The sequence below is a fragment of the Pygocentrus nattereri genome, chromosome 10 (assembly GCF_015220715.1).
Source record: "Pygocentrus nattereri isolate fPygNat1 chromosome 10, fPygNat1.pri, whole genome shotgun sequence".
Taxonomy (NCBI): domain Eukaryota; kingdom Metazoa; phylum Chordata; class Actinopteri; order Characiformes; family Serrasalmidae; genus Pygocentrus; species Pygocentrus nattereri.
The window spans coordinates 9,110,748-9,128,704 of record NC_051220.1 but is presented as its reverse complement, the minus strand read 5'-3'; the positions used below and the strand labels follow the sequence as shown (position 1 = coordinate 9,128,704).

The 17,957-nt window shown below is 40.6% G+C and overlaps 1 protein-coding gene across 5 annotated transcripts in view; it reads left to right on the top strand.

Moving 5' to 3' along the window:
• Positions 1–17,957, top strand: part of ehbp1 (EH domain binding protein 1) — a 245,448-nt gene that overhangs the window by 131,724 nt on the left and 95,767 nt on the right. For all 5 annotated transcript variants that reach the window (XM_017704980.2, XM_017704981.2, XM_017704979.2 and 2 more), the window contains 2 exons: positions 4,694–4,872; positions 8,935–8,983. In XM_017704980.2, coding sequence (XP_017560469.1) covers positions 4,694–4,872; positions 8,935–8,983 — 228 coding nt within the window. The remainder of the gene's footprint in view (positions 1–4,693; positions 4,873–8,934; positions 8,984–17,957) is intronic.

Here is a 17,957-nt window from a genome sequence, read left to right as displayed (position 1 = left end):
TAAATGGAGGAGTGGCGTGATTTTTGTACTCAGTACTGCAGTTTAATCATTTTAAATATTTTTAATCTTTCAGGCTTTAGGAGTAAATTCAGTTGTTTACAAGTGTGATAAAGAATCTTGTGTCTTCATGTCGTTGTTGTGGTGCATTGTAACGATTTTGTTTGTTGGGGGCTGGCGGGGGGGGGTTTGGGGTGGGATTGGGGTTATCTTCCTACTAGCATTCCTCTTAGAGTGTGTGTGTGGGTGTGGGTGCATGTGTTTGTGGGGTAGTCTAAAAGGTTAAGGTTCTCTTTGAAGAGCAGAAGGAAAAAGTCAAGTGACGGGCCTTAGGGGCTCAGAGAGATGGAGACACATACACTCACACAAACACACACACACACACACACACACACACACACACACACACACACACACACACACACACACACACACACACACACTTAACTGTAGATCTCAGCATATCATCACTGTCGGAACAGAACTTCACATCTCCAACATTGAAACTTTACAGGAAAACGTTAAACCTGAAACGCACCAGAAATGGTTCTGCTACACTTTTAAAACATGGTTCTTCAATGGCGCTTTAATATGAAAATAGATCTATATAGAACCATGAACACTCAAAGAACTGTTTGTGTGATTTAAGGGTTCTTTGCATGCTGAGCGGGCTCTTCAGATTAACAGAGTGTGTGCTATAGATGGTTCTCTATAGTCTTTTTGAAAAAAGGTTTCATGTAGCACCAAAATGTGTTCTGTTATTTTGAGTTGGTAACAATAGAAGCCCTTTATTTTGCTCTATAGGACCCTTTTTAAAAATATATAGAACTATACATTCTCCATCAATTAACTGTGATGCAAAGATCCCTTTAATCATGCCAAGGGATCTTTGTGTGTTCATAGATCTACATAGAACCATTCACTTTATTAAAGAACTCATTTTCAAGAGTGTAATGTGTACAAGCTTGACATCGTAACAATAGCAAGACCCTTTTTGGTGCAATATAGAACCCTTTTCAAAAAGGTTCTGTATAGAACTATCTACAGCACATTCTTCCTTAGTCTGATGAACCTTTTTACCATGCAAAGAACCTTTTAAGCATTCAGAAAAAAGGTTGAAGGTTCTATATAAAACCATTGTTTTTAATAAAGAGGTCTTGACGTCTCTTAAGAGTGTATGATCAGAATGTGAGCTTTTTGTTCTTTGCATACTCGGTTCTGCTCACAGTTTAAATATATTGTTATATAATATGAATTAAAAAAAATAAAAAAAATAACACATGCTGCCCTTTGACCTCGACAAGATGAAAGATGATGACTAGGGATAATTTGTCCCTCCAGGGCTGATCTGGGATCAGTTTTTTCTTTCTCGTCCTGAGTGAACAGTCGAGTGCAGCACTGTTTTGAGAGATCAGCACTCTGACTCTGAGTGTGTCTGAGCGTCCAGGCCTTCTGCCGTACTGCCTGGTGTAGCACGTTCTGGCCAAAGGGGGGCGTTCTTATTCTGCTCTACATGCTCACAGTGCAGGCCACCTAATGTTTAGCATCCACATTAGGGGCCCAAGCAGTGTGTCACTCCACTCACACACACACACACACACACACACCCGCAGATGGCCACAGATAAGGCCGTTAGAGTAATCTGTTCCTTCAGGATGTTCCTTCGTCTCCGTTTCCGTGTTAGATTCATATTTAGATGGAGAAACTCATTCACGAGTTTTGTCTCCGAGTTCCAGAATATTTCATTTTTCATTATCGACACGCTGTGTGTGTGTGTGTGTGTGTCTGTGTCTGTGTCTGTGTCTGTGTCTGTGTCTGTGTGTGTGTCTGTGTGTGTGTCTGTGTGTGTGTGTGTGTGTGTGTGTGTGTGTGTGTGTGTGTGTGTGTGTGTGTGTGTTGGGCACATTTTCAGGTTTCTTGATTTTGTATGAAAAAGAGAAGGAAAAACTTTTAGAAAAGGTTTGTTTTATTTATTTATTTGTTTTTTTTTTTAACCTGAAAAATTTAAGCTAAATATGAATGTATATTATACATATGTATTCTATGTCTCATATATATATATATATATATATATAACTTACAGAGAACACACTTTGGCATATTTTAATGCACAATTACAGTTTAAGTTATGGCACATTTTATATTTTAAATGTAGTGATTTTTTCCCCCCCAATATTTTAAACTTGGGTAAATAAACAGAAATGATCCACTTTGATGCCTTCTTTAAGTGTTCCCTGTGCAGGATGTGTTCACTTATCTTCACTTCAAATTAACAAAACATCATTTCACCAGAGGTGCCCAAACTTTTGCATGCAGCTGTATGGGCCATTTTATTATACATTGAGGTGCTCAGACATGTAATTAATATGGGGCCTGTTATTATTACAAATAGATGTTTACATAGTTATATATAACATATGAATAACCTCAAGTCCTGACGAGGTATAAGAACAAATGTGTGTGTGTGTGTGTGTGTGTGTGTGTGTGTGTGTATGTGTGTATGTGCGTGTTGTGGAATATGAATTGTGAGCAGTCCGGATCCGTGACGCTGTGTTTGGCTGTTTAACGGGATTAGGCTGGGGTGTGTGTGTGAGTGTGTGAGTGAGAGTGAGAGTGCCGGCCGGTCTCTCTGATTCCGGATTTTGTTGGATTTATGAATCCCGTTTTCCACATGATTCCCGTCCCCTCCGCCGGCCCGATAAGACTTCAAACACACAGCGTTAATTAATAATATGTTTACATTAGGCATGGTCAGACCCAGCTTTAGAGCCATACTCTCATTAACCAGAGCATGTAACTCGCATTGTGTGTGTGTGTGTGTGTGTTTGTGTGTGTGTGTGTGTGTGTGTGTGATTTGAAGAGGACACTTTTAACAAAGCTAAGCTTACAAAGCTAATTGGAAGGAGATACATCAGATCCGATGGTCAAGATACTGAGCAGCGTGAGTGCGAGAGATTGAGAAGGATTTATCTAAATGAGAGACAGTGAGTCTAGCACATGTTCCCTTATTGCTCCAACTTAGTTATGCTTTTGTGTCTGTGAGCTAGAACAGGTGTTTGTGTTTATATGCAAGAAAATTGAGAGAGAATTTACCAGTTAAAAACTTTGGTCAAAAAACTTCTGGAGTATTTCTGGAGTTTGAGGCACAAAGACTGTGAATGTTATAGAAGAATAAATTGTGTGGTGTTGTTATGTATGTATGTATGTATGTATGTATGTATGTATATGAGTCATTCTATGGAAATGTCCATTTTTGCATCCCAAGCCTTTACATATATGTTACACAATCTTCAGGGCTATGATTTATTTTAAAATAAAACAATGTATTGTAACAATTACACCTTCTTGTCATCAATCCATCAATTTAAATTAAATCAGTTATGTACAATTTCAAGCACCACGGAAGAGTCATGTGTAAAGGGTGAGGCCATATTTTGAGGTAAAAAAAACATTTTTAGCTACAGTTGTAACTGCAGTAATCTGCACATGATGATGAAATATTTCATTTAAATGACATAAAAAAAAACCAAATGCCAAATAAATATTATCAAATATATAATGAAAGTTGTGGTCCCCAGGAGGCATGTCACTGGTGTTACCACAAAACAGAAATATTTATTTTGAAATAAATCACACTGATGACATCACTTGAAATGTTTTTATTATCTTTTTACATGTTTTCTGAAGATCTGTGAAGAAAAGCGCCTGTTAAGTCCAATGAGTGTTTTCAGTTATTAGACATTTTCTCATTTAGCCTCATGATTTCATATGAAGTTTAAGTCACTGGTGTGACCTACTTTATTCTTAAGGTAATTGTGAAAAAACTGAATACAAATGGATTAAATTACATATTTTAATGGATGTTTCAGCAGCCATTTTGTAAAATGCATTTTGGTATTACTGTCTCTGGTGTTCCCTTTTTTTATGTGTAACACCAATGACGATCAGTAACACCTGTGACACATATGGATAGATTAAAAGGGGGGGGGCGTTTCTATAGAATAACCCATTTATGGGTTTATTTAGTTATTTATTTATTTATATTATGTATATCAAACAAATGTTTGAGTCTGTTCTACTGATACCTTCTAAACTAGTAAATTATGATTGAAATAAAACCTGTAAAGTGCATCCAAAGTAGGATAACATGTTTATTACAGTAGAAATGATACAAACTAGTAATAATAGATGCTACTTAAGAGAAACCAACCAAACCATGAGGAATGGGACATCCCTAAATCCCCTCATTACAATACACAATCCAGTTATTTTGTACTTATACAGAAATTTTACAGTTGAGAACTGACTATCAGCCTAACAGCTCACACTTAATTACTGAAGCCATTTTCAAAACTGTTGGCATTTGTTTCAGTATCTGTCAGTATCTGTATCAGAGCCCAGTGCAGAGCACTGTCATCTATGCCGATATACTATGACAGGCGTACCACGCTTTTCATTTTTAGCAATAAAAGCAATATCTTTGATACATAATGTGCTTCTTTCTTTCTGTCTGCCATCCATCCATTTTATGAATGAAGGGAATGAGGTCTTGCACTTTATTAGTGCTAACTTAAATATCACATAATACCGTGATCATCTAACCGTCTCCTCTCCCCCTCTCTCTTTCTCTGTCTTTCTCACACTCTCTTACTCTCTCTCTCTCCCTCTCTCTCCCTCTTTCCCTCCCTCTCTCTAGCCCAGTCCGGTGCCCAGTCCTATTCTAAGTGGACGGCCGAATGCCTCTCAGTCTCTGCTGGTTTGGTGCAGGGAAGTTACCAAAAACTACCGGGGCGTGAAAATCACCAACTTCACAACGTCCTGGAGGAACGGCCTGGCCTTCTGTGCCCTGCTGCACCACTTCAGACCGGACCTTATGTGAGCTTTACACACACACACACACACACACACACACACATTTTCATCTAAAAAATGGCTTCAGAGACCATTTATGCTATTTTGGTTTCAGTTACATTTTTACTTGCATAATAATTTCCCACATTGTCTGGCAAGGTATTTTATATATAACACTTTACCGTAGAGTTCTGTTCATACATGTAAGCTTGTCATGCCAATTGACATAATCCATAAATGTAAATAAATGCTTATTCCAAAAGGCATCATCTGTCAAAAGATACTTGAGCTAACTTAGAGCAAACTGACAAATGTAACCTTTGTAGCAGATTATGCCTATTGGAATAATCATTTATAAACATTTATGTAGGGTTATGTCAGTTGTCATGACAAGCTTCTGTATATACAATATAGCCTTATGAACAGAATATTACAGCAAAGTGTTACACCCCCCCCCACCCCCACCCCAAGTAATATTGGACCTTTTCTGTTGGTCCATTCATTATAAAATGACACAATATAAAACATAGGTGGTATTTTCAAATTGTCAAAACATGTCAACATGCCCTGCATGTAATATATAAGTAACTATATCCTGTATTATATGTAAGTAGTCATTTATATGTATTATATGTATTATAGGGCAGAATGGGCCCCTCTTAAGAACAGTGTTCTATGTGTCATGTACAGGATGATGATATAACCTCATACACAGTTCATTACATAAAATGATTGAGGCCTCTATCAGATCCCATATACAAAGTCATCTCCAGGAAGATGGTTGAAAATCTTGTCTGTTTCTGGCTAATGAGCCCCCAACCATGGCCTGAAGAGCTGCCTTCCTGTAGAGTTTAGGAAGAGGTTGATTAGCCGGAGCAGGTGTGGCACAATGAAATTAGGTTCTACAGGAAGGTAGTTTTTTGAACCAGGGTTGGAGAGCACCATACTAGAGAGACTTTTTAGCCCCTTGTCTAGCCTTATTACCCCAAAGTTCTACCTCTTATATTTTAAAGGAACAAGAAAGTTTCTTCTATTCTCCTTTTCACAATTTTCCAATGACAAAAAAGTTTCAATGAAAGAAAAAAAAATTTGAGCAGATGGCTCCAAAAGCTTTCTGTGGGAATCAGTCAAAGAAATGTGGTCGAGATGAAGTTTGGAATTGGAGCACAGCCATTCAGTATTAGATGTGGTTCCGTCATTGAATCAGGAGAAGGAAAAAAACGTGCTTTACTTTTAATGTAAGTCAATGGAACCAGACTTTTTTCAAAGTCATTTTCAGCCATTTCTTTTGGTCCATTCATCATGAAATTTACACACAATGTATAGACAAGCAGGCACTTCAAATTGTGTCAAAAACCGAAAAACAGCAGAAATGAAGGTTTTCTTCTGACATGCATTAACCATTTTCTAAACCTAATCCTAGATCTAACCTTAATCTTATCCTTAGGAATCAAAAAGCAAAGCCTTATCGCTTTAAATAAAAGATGGAGGTATTTATAAAAGCACTTCATAAAGTCATGAGCATTTTTCTGCAAACTGAGGACATATTTATCCTGAATATGAATAAAAATAGACCCTTACAGACGTTCTCTCGCACACGAGCCATATACCTGTTTACTTGCTGCTTTTATTTACAGGGGTCCTTATTAACGGATTATGGACATGATTACAGCTTCTGTTGTTTATTACATACGTGACCCAACACTTCACTGTTATTATACACACATACACATTGGTGAGCATGTTCACAAACGCTCATCAGTATCACAGAGGGATTACATTGCTCCATCACACAAACACCTATACGGCCCCTCTCTGTGAGGGGCATGCCGAGTGTGTGTGGTCTACTGCAGTGTGTGTTTGAGATGGAGAATCTAATCCCTCTGTCGAATTTGCGAGCGTTCATGAATCTGCTCTCATCAGCACGACTCAAATCCTCCTTAATTACAACATTTATACAAGCATGCCCAACCCTAGCCCACCACTCCCTCCTCCCTCAGATTCTCTCTCCTTCTCTCTCAGTCTCTGACACATGCTATAGGTTAACACCTAGCACAAGGTCATTATAAGTGCATTTTGATATTTGTGGTTTTGTTAGTACAGCTGTACATAGTGTGCTTTAAAAATGCTGCATAATACTACAACCCCATGCCTTTAGGTTTCTGCAAGTGGTGAAAATAGTGGTGCAACAGTGGTGACATTATGAAATTGCAATTTTAATGCACTACTTTCATATCTCGAATGGCTCCAACAGTGTTTTAATACTTCGTTAAGCTCAGACTGCAAGTGGTCACTTTTAAAATAGTTCCACTCTGCTAAACAGGTCTGTTTGTTGCCTCTGAGAGGGGAGTAAATGTAGTACAGTAGAATAAAACAGCCTTAAGAAAGAATCTGAATTTGATTCGACTTTACAAAGCTTATCATTGTTGGAAGAAAAAGCTTGTATCCTTTTTTCCAGCTGCCACTTACAGGGTGTCGGAATTTATAAAAGAGAGCATTAGACATACTCTGAAATAAATGAACTGAAATACAGTTGCCTTGACATTGAAACTTCTGTAAAGTTATTTTTAGGCTTTGTTCTGACAGTGATAATACACTGGTTAAAATAGTCACTACTGAAACATTGAGTAATTTTCAGGATTGTCATGATTGTTTTGCTAGTGACAAAATCACTATGAACATAATTAGGGAAAAGGGTCACTCAAAGCACTGAAGGATCACTACAATCCAAGGCCCAGTCCTATTTTTTATTTTTATTCCTACCCCTTGTTCTCGAGTGAGCTACAAGAGGGTAGTGGTCAAATCATCCTCTACGAAATGGGACCCTCAAATAAAAAAAAGAGCATTACTTTAACATTAACAGCTACTAGTGCTGCTCTGTGGGTGACCCTGCCAGTCTGCGGGGACAGAGCAGGGTAAAGTTCAGCTCCTCACTGCTGGGCTTCAGTAACATTTGGGCCTCATATGCCTTCAAAGAGGGGTAATTATTTATTATCACCCACCCCCAATTCTTCAGTGATATATAGCTGAAGTCAGATATTCGCCAGCTTTTTCTTTGAATTTTCTTATTAAACCTTAAATGGAGCTCCAGTTACATTCTGACGCTTCAGTTGTCAGTACTGCTAGATTATTTAAGGTAGAACAGGTAAACTAGTGAGCTACCTAACATGCCATCAGCATACTACTAGCGATTTTTATGCTTGTTATGAAGAAAAGGACCATAATACATTCAAACAACATGAAACTAAGATGAAACAATGATTATTGTAATTTTTTAACGGTGAAAAGGCTCACATTTCTGGGTGTCTGGTCGCTTATGCAGCCTCTGATAACACTGTTTGGAGGGCCATGTAGCCCTAACACTTCGCCCTACCCATCTTTCTCAGCAAGAATCGGGACACCCTACCCCTAGACATGAACACACAGAATAGAGCAGTAGGGCTAAGTCGTAGGGACGAGGGGTGAAATGGGATCGGGCTCAAGTCAGTTAAAAGTCCCAAATGTGTTTTCAGCTCTGATTTTGAACCAGTGTGGTAAAATAATCCATATAAAAAACTGTTGTTCTGTACTGTACTGACAGGAGGAGCCTAACTTGAGTGAGTATATATTTAAACATGATACAAAATCAGAATGTACTCATCTTTTTTCAGTTGGTTACATGGTTACAGCTGCTGCTTTTTACTATTATACAAATTAAAATGATTGTCATTTGCATGTGTGGTTTGTTTTTGTGTGTGTTTATTTTGTATATGTCAGGTAAAGTAGTTCCATGATAACAGCGAACAAAAAAGCCTGGGGATTATTAAGAGTTTGCGGCCTGTCCTAAGGGGTCCGGCCTCTCCCCCTGCCCTTTCAAACAGAGCAGAGAGGGGGGGGGGTGTGAAGGCTTTAGTTAGATGAGTGTAAGGCTGCGTGTCCCTCCTCTATTAGTTTTGTCAATTGCACAGCTGTGAAATTACATGGTACAGTTCTAACACCATTACACGAGTCGCATACTTAAAGCAATCTCTCTCTCTCTCTCTCTCTCTCTCTCTCTCTCTCTCTCTCTCTCTCTCTCTCCTGCTGTTCTCTCTCTCCCCCTCCTAGTGACTACAAGGCTCTGAATCCTCAAGACATTAAAGAAAACAACAAAAAGGTAAATACTCCTCCACCTCTCTCACTCACTTCCCCCATTAACACACTAATGTGTGTGTGCGCATGTTGGTTTGTGTATGTGTGTGTCAGTAATCCTCCTCATAGGTGACTTTTTTTGTTTTAAATCTCACCCGCTCCCACCCAGCGCTCTCTAATTGCCACTTTCAGAAGGCGGCTCCCCTGCCGACACGGATGGAAAGCGCATGTGTGAGCGAGGGAAAGTGAGGGGGGAAAAAAAAATCACCTGGGAATTGTAAGATACCATCATAATTCAAAAACATGCTGCGAATAAACTAAACATCCTACTCTTTAGAGCAAGCGAGGGAGCAGCGCAGGGAGTGAGAGAGATATTCCTCCAGAGAAGGCCGTGTAAAAGCGGCGAAAGAGTGGAGAAAGGATGAGGTACATGGTGTGTCAAAACATATTCTAATCCCAGGAGCACACTTCTTTTTCCCCTTTGTGGATTTAAGAGAGCGAGAGAGGGAGAGCGCGCGTGTTGTGGTTTAGGTCTAGCTTAGCTGTAATCCAGTTACGACTCTGAGAGAAGCGTAGAGGGAGAAAGTGAGAGAGTGAGAGAGAGAAAGGGAAAGCTGGGGTGTTTCCTGCAGAAGTGTTTCAGACTGGACTTAAATCTCGCTGATCAGTCTGTTACTTCAAACTCAGGTGGCTGGAGTGCACGTGAGACAGCATCTCCACCAGTTTTTCTAAATTTCAATGTAATGCAGTCGTCCAGAGCGATGCGATTGGTTAATTGTAGATAAATTAAGGGATTTCTTTATAGTGGTGGTGATAGGAACCAGGGGTCCCCATGGCTACAACACACATAGAGACATTTTATTGACTATCAAAAACCATCAGTGAACCTACACAAATCTTTAGAGGTTTTATATGGATATACATATGGATTTGTATATGGTGGCTGTGTGTGTGTGTGTATATATATATATAATATCTCGCTGCTGTCGGAACAAAACCTCGTATCTCCAAAATGGTAACTTTACAGGAAAAGGGAAAAGCATACCTTACTTTCAATGTAGGGCAATGGAACCTTTTTTCCAAGTAATTTTAGGCCATTTCCTTTGGTCCATTCATCATGAAATTTATTAACAATATAAACAGCAACAGGCATTTTCAAATTATGTTTATGTTTATTTTTACATAAATGGCTGCAACTGTAACAACTGCAATTTCCCCCTGGGATCAATAAAGGAATCTGAATTATGCCAAAAAATGAAAAACGACAAAAATGTATATACTTTTTGTTAAGGACTGTTTTCTCTTGAATAGATTTTTTTAAAGGCATGGTTCTGGATAAAATCTTCTCAAAACTATCTTTAAACAAAGTCTTATCAGGCAGCATATTCGTCACCATTTCATGTAATACATTTCTATGAAGGGGCTTTTAAAGGTGGTCATCTGGTTCCTATTACCACCACTGTGAACAACACTCTGACTCAGCATTTCACACCAAACCACTCTAAAGGACTGTCTGTTTAAATCTGAAGCATTTAGTTATGCAGAGATCTTGGTAAATCATTGGAACAGTTCAACATAATTTGAAGTGAGTGTGTTGATTAAGGCATGCAGTTAGCACAGTGCTAATTGGTGGCGTATAAGCTTCTGTTCCTTTTTAGCTACATTAGCCTTGTAACAGCAGTGTAAAACGATAGAAGCAAATTTAAATGACAGTATTTTGGTTAAGTGGGAAAACTGTTGTTTTTTTTAACTGAACTGTCACCTTAAACCTGAACACAGAATCAGAGCTGCTGATTGTGCGTATGTATGAGGCCCGAAGTGCCTTTTTTTCTTGTGGTGGTGTGTTAGTGTGTGTTTTGCTGGTGCAAGTGGATCAGACACAGCAGTGCTGCTGGAGTTGGAGTTATCACCTCTGACTTTACATCTATAAGGTGGACCAACATTGCTGTGCCTGATTCACTTGCACTAGCGCAACACACACTGACACACCACCACCACGTGCTGAGAATGACCCACCACCCAAATAATACCTGCTCTGTGGGGGTCCTCAGCGCTCAGTGAGTGTTTTTAAGGTTTTGAGCTACAGCTCTTATTCATGATCACTTTTCTCTCACAAAATGTGTCCCATGGGATATTAAAACGCGATTGGCTGATTCCATCAGTAGCCCCGTCCCAATTATTGCATGATTTACAGGTATTTGAGCCAATCACAGCTGTTTTTCTAGTTCAGAATTGTATGTTTTCAGCTTTCATAATCATATGTTTATGCAGCAAACAAAACATGCACAGGGTGTTTTCTCATCGGTTAAGAGGCTAATACATTAAATAAGTAAATATACTTAAAGTAAATGATTGTTATACATACATAAATAAAAGAAAGCAGAAAACACATTGTTATGCGCCTTCTAAATAAACAAAACCTTCTAAATATGTCCTGAACAATGAGAGAACTTTCTTGACTGTACCTACCTAGATACCACCGAGAAAACAATCCTGATTGGACAATTTTCTATTGGCTTTTTCAAGAACTTTTTTTTCCTCAAAAAATCCCAATGAGAGTATTAGTAGTGCGGAGCTTAAAAGTAATAAACATGAATATTTTATGATGAATATTTGGGGGGAAATTACATCTTTTTTTTTTTTACATCAAAATTAAATCTTTTTTGGTTTCCAAAAATCATTAGCCCATTTCTGAAGGCCTAAAAGCCCCCACTACTATAAATGAGCTTTGTGATTCTATCATCCAACCTGATATTAACCTCAAGAAACAAAGGCTGCAGTTTTGACTTTGATAAAACAACAAAACAAAACAAACAAAACAGGTATAAGCTGAATGTTGTGATTTCAGAAACGATATCTGAACTTTTTTCCTCAAATTTTGCATGTTTAGTCGTTTCCTGGTCCCACAGATCAAGGAAAATAATGCTTTCTGACACAGAAACCCCTCAAGCCTTCTGGATATACCAAATACCAGCACCTACCTCCTGAAAAATCATTTCCAGAGCACTCCCCCAATTCTCTCTCTCTCTCTCTCTCTCTCTCTCTCTCTCTCTCTTTCTCTCCCTCCCTCTGTGTGACTGATAACCCCTGTGGCCCTGCTGTGGAATGAATGCTATGGTGTTAACAATAGCTAGCACTGAGAGAGGGAGGGGTGGGGGGGGTACAGAAACAGGTGCCAATCTCCGGCCTCCCACTCAATTAAGCTATTAATTCCTGCTCTGAATGACGGGGCGCTGTGTGTGTGTGTGTGTGTGTGTGTGTGTGTGTGTGTGTGTGTGTGTGTGTGTGTGTGTGTGTGTGTGTGTGTGTGTGTGTGTGTGTGTGTGGCTGATAAACTTGGTTAAAGATGGTGTCACAGGTGACTGCCACCGTGGCAACAGAGGTTAAGGACCCCTTCTCTCTGTCTTTCGCTCTTGTGCTCTCACTCACACCCATTCATTTACATTTTACATTTGATACAATAACCCCACCCCCCAACCCCTGGCTCAGGCAGTAATCTCCATTGAAATATGACAGATAAGAGCAATCAATAACAGAGCAGACAGAGAGCGAGAGAGAGAGGGAGAGAGAGAGGTTTGGGTATAAGGGTTTATATTCATTCCCACTGTGTTTTGGGTAATGAGAGAGAGAGTTTGACTAATTTCCCATGATACCTGATCTGCGTGTGCTTGCGTGTTTTCCTGCGTTTCTTGGTAACATTGCGGAAGGACAGAAAAGCCTCTGGACATGTGTGTGATTGACAGCGATGGATACCTGTCAGTCATTCAACGGTGTCATTCACTAAACAAAGCGCTTTTCAGCACCTGGGCTTGTTCTGTGCAGTGAATAGATTGCTGTTGCAGGAGAAAGGGAGAAAGTCTTACAGAGGAGAGGGAGGGGCCGAGAGTCATTCGGCTTTTAAAGATACAGTCACATGTTTGACGGCCCTTTTTTTGTTAATGCTGAATATATAGAGCGCTCCTGAAGATTACAGCTTATATTTGTAACTATAATTCATTTTACATCAGATTTAGATTCAAGATTCAAGAGTTTTATTGTCATATGCACAGCAGAACAGGCAGTTACACTGTACAATGAAATTCGTACTTTGCTGTTCCTCCATTCACCAAATATCATCTTAAGAGAATAAAAAAAGAAAATATAAGAATAACTCTAAAAACAGTAGTAAAAAGTAAAAGTAAAAATGTACAGTATGTGCAAAGTTGAAATAAAATTAAAGATACACGTGCGTTTGTGCAAATATGTAGAGCAGCTGTTCATAAAGTGCATCCAGTAACAGATGTAAACAGTAAACAGTATTCAGTGTTCAGTTTAACAGTGTTCTGGGCAAGTAAATTAGTTCACAGAGATGCTGTAAGTCTCAGAAACACAATGACTGAGTGTTTCTGTGATGTATTAATCTGTTATTACAGATGACTAGACATCATTGTTACATCACGACCAGGACTCTTATAAGGTACATCACAGTTGGAACCTTTAACAGTTTAATCACAGTCAGAACTCTTAACATTATGCAGTTATGTTCATGTAGTACGGCAAAGTAACAGCAACAGTGGATGAGTTTCCCACTCATGCATTAAGCCCAGTACTGGACTATGCATAATGCTGGGTAATCCACACTGTCCAGGAAACCAATCCTTGAGGTTTAAAGTTGCACACCAAGATTTTGTTGTTAAAAGTGAAACAAGTCCAATTAAGTTCTGGCCATTTATTGATCATTTCTGCAGGCTACAGCGCCTTTTAGAGAGCATTATGGTCTCCAACACGCTCCTAGTCTGGAGAGATGTTAAGGCGTATCTTAAAATTTCTAGTTGCTTATAATCCTGACCTTCCCCATCATTGGTTGAATATAGGACTGTCCAGATCAGGGGTCTTTAATTAAAATTCAATATAGTTGAAGAAAGTTAGAGAAAATATCCTCAAGCAAAGGTCCAGAACATCATAATATCTAATATGCATCATGATAGGTCCAGGTCTGCATAGGACAGCATCTGGGTCCGGCCACGGTCTGCCTATTAGTGACCTCTAGTCTAGATGGAGTCATTCAGAAATTCTGAAAATTCTGAAAAATATCTAATTTATGTTCAGGCAATGTTTTGAAATCTTTCTAACAGATCCAAAAAGATGTGGGTAATTATTATTTGGCTGTTAAACAGCTATTGCTGCCTGAATTGATGCCACAATCAGAATTTTTATGTGACGTCACAATCAGAGCTCTCGACTTGACCTTCCAAACACACACCAGAATGAATTTCTGTGAGCGCCCTGTGGGGACCCTCAATCCTCCTCCCTACCGGAGTAACCTCAGATAGATCTGGAGCAACATGAGACACACACCCACCTGCTATATTCTCCTTCTTTCTTTCTTCTCTTTTGTGATGTGTGCTAGTCACTCTGTGCAGAGGAACACACTGTAAGAGGAGAACAATGGCAGCACACTCCAGCACTGTGTGAATGAGTGTTAGAAACCCAATCATATCTTTTCTCTTTCACTCTCACTCACTTCTTTCCCTCTCTCTTTCTCTCTGCCTCTCTTCATTCAAAGCAAGGGAAACCTAAACGGCACTTTCCCTTTTCTCCCTCTTTCTTTCTCTTTCTTTCCCTCATCCCTCTGCAACAGGACCTACACCCAGGAGGTGGAAAAACTCAAGAAAAGCTGAGAACATGACGAAAGTTGTAATTAATTGAAAATTGAGAAAGAGCTTATTTTTGATTGCCCCTCATGCCTATAGAGAGAGAAGCCTGATAAACCAGTGTGGAGATGTGGAGACAATGGCCATCTTTGGTCAGTCTGGAATTACCAGGGCTGATACAAAACCTGATAGAAGGGGCCGTGCAGATGGGGTGTGTGTGTGGGGGGTTGCGGTATCAAAGCAAACAATTTAAAGGTGTTTTCTCTCCCAAAATGTATCAGAATGAATTAGACGAAAGCAATTTACACCTTCCTTTATCATTCTGATAGCGTCTTATGTCTTACGGTTTAGCCATATCCCTCACTTCCTCCATTTCTCTTTCTTTCACTCCCTCTCATCTGATCGGGGATTGTGTGTGTGTGTGTGTGTGTGTGTTTTTACCAATTTGATTATCTGCCTGTATTTCACATCAGGACAAATCAGTGCAATTACACTTGATAGACAGACAGAGAGTGAAGGGGAGAAAGAGGGAGGTGTGTGTGCATAGAGAGAGAGAGAGAGAGAGAGACAGAGTAAGAGAAGCAGAGAGAGAGAGAGAGAGATGTGTGTGGGTGATAAGACTGAGGAGGGATTAGTTTAGTGTTTCTTCATATCGAGCTCTTATCAGGGAGAACCATCCTTGACATTACCTGTCTCTGCCTGCCGCCGCCCACCGATCCCTGCTTGTCTAATTCCAAATCTAGTCATGCCTGAGTGCAGCTGTGCCCCACACCCTACACTCTGTTCTCTATACAGGCTGTTTACCCCCTGTACCCTACACCCTACACTCTCTGTTCTCTATAAAGACTGTTTACCCCCTGTACCCTACACCCTACACTCTCTGTTCTCTATAGACTGTTAACCCCCTGTACTCTACACCCTACACTCTCTGTTCTCTATAAAGACTGTTTACCCCCTGTACCCTACACCCTACACTCTCTGTTCTCTATAGACTGTTTACCCCCTGTACCCTACACCCTACACTCTCTGTTCTCTATACAGACAGTTTACACCCTGTACCCTATAACTTACACTCTCTGTTCTCTGTGCAGACTGTTTACACCCTGTACCCTACACTCTCTGTTCTCTATAAAGACTGTTTACCCCCTGTACCCTACACCCTACACTCTCTGTTCTCTATACAGGCTGTTTACCCCCTGTACCCTACACTCGCTGTTCTCTATACAGGCTGTTTACACCCTGTACCCTACACCCTACACTCTCTGTTCTCTATACAGACAGTTTACACCCTGTACCCTATAACCTACACTCTCTGTTCTCTGTGCAGACTGTTTACCCCCTGTACCCTACACCCTACACTCTCTGTTCTCTATACAGGCTGTTTACCCCCTGTACCCTACACTCGCTGTTCTCTATACAGGCTGTTTACACCCTGTACCCTACACCCTACACTCTCTGTTCTCTATAAAGACTGTTTACCCCCTGTACCCTACACCCTACACTCTCTGTTCTCTATACAGGCTGTTTACCCCCTGTACCCTACACCCTACACTCGCTGTTCTCTATACAGGCTGTTTACACCCTGTACCCTACACTCTACACTCTCTGTTCTCTATAGACTGTTAACCCCCTGTACCCTACACCCTACACTCTCTGTTCTCTATACAGACAGTTTACACCCTGTACTCTACACCCTACACTCTCTGTTCTCTATACAGACAGTTTACACCCTGTACCCTATAACCTACACTCTCTGTTCTCTATACAGGCTGTTTACCCCCTGTACCCTACACCCTACACTCTCTGTTCTCTATACAGACAGTTTACACCCTGTACCCTATAACCTACACTCTCTGTTCTCTATACAGACTGTTTACACCCTGTACTCTACACCCTACACTCTCTGTTCTCTATACAGGCTGTTTACCCCCTGTACCCAATAACCTACACTCTATGTTCTCTATACAGACTGTTTACCCCCTGTACCCTACACCCTACACTCTCTGTTCTCTATACAGGCTGTTTACCCCCTGTACCCTACACCCTACACTCTCTGTTCTCTATACAGGCTGTTTACACCCTGTACCCTACACTCTACACTCTCTGTTCTCTATACAGGCTGTTTACCCCCTGTACTCTACACCCTACACTCTCTGTTCTCTATACAGGCTGTTTACCCCCTGTACCCAACACCCTACACTCTCTGTTCTCTATACAGACTGTTTACCCCCTGTACCCTACACCCTACACTCACTCTTCTCTATACAGACTGTTTACCCCCTGTACCCTACACCCTACACTCTCTGTTCTCTATACTCTATGCGCTGTACAACATCAGACAGATACGGCCGTTTCTAACACAACAAGCCACCCAACTCTTGGTACAAGCAGTGGTCATCTCACGCCTCGACTACTGCAATGCCATACTGACGGGCCTACACCCTACACTCACTCTTCTCTATACAGACTGTTTACCCCCTGTACCCTACACCCTACACTCTCTGTTCTCTATACTCTATGCGCTGTACAACATCAGACAGATACGGCCGTTTCTAACACAACAAGCCACCCAACTCTTGGTACAAGCAGTGGTCATCTCACGCCTCGACTACTGCAATGCCATACTGACGGGCCTCCCGGCCTGTGTTGTAAAACCACTGAAGATGGTTCAGAATACTGCAGCGCGTCTAGTCTTTAACCAACCAAAACGGGCGCATGTCACCCCACTGCTCATTGAGCTCCACTGGTTACCGGTTGCTGCTCGTATCAAATTTAAAACTCTTACGATTGCCTACAAGGTGTTAACAGAGCAGGCTCCTTCCTACCTGCACTCGCTCCTAAAGGCTTACAGCACCGCCCGGCCGCTGCGATCCTCCAATGAACGTCGCTTAGCTTTTCCAAACATTCACACAAAGCAATCGAGACTGTTCTCATACTTGATTCCCCAATGGTGGAACAAGCTACCTTCCACTGTCAGAGCAGGGGCGTCCCTCGCTATTTTTAAGAAACTCCTGAAGACAGAGCTCTTCAGGGAGCACTTGCTCTAATCGCCTCTTGCAAATCTAACCACTACCAACCTCATCTCCTTCTTGCCCTCCTTCCCTTCTCTACCCCGCTATTACCCTTTGGCCTCTTTTAAGGCCTGACTATGTTTGTTCTATGTACCACATTATTTGTAAGTCGCTTTGGATAAAAGCGTCTGCTAAATGTAATGTAATGTAATGTACTGTACCCTACACCCTACACTATCTGTTCTCTATTCAGACTGTTTACCCCCTGTACCCTATACCCTACACCCATTGTGCTCTATATGGACAATTTACCCCCTGTACACCACACCCTACACTCACCGTGCTCTATATGGAC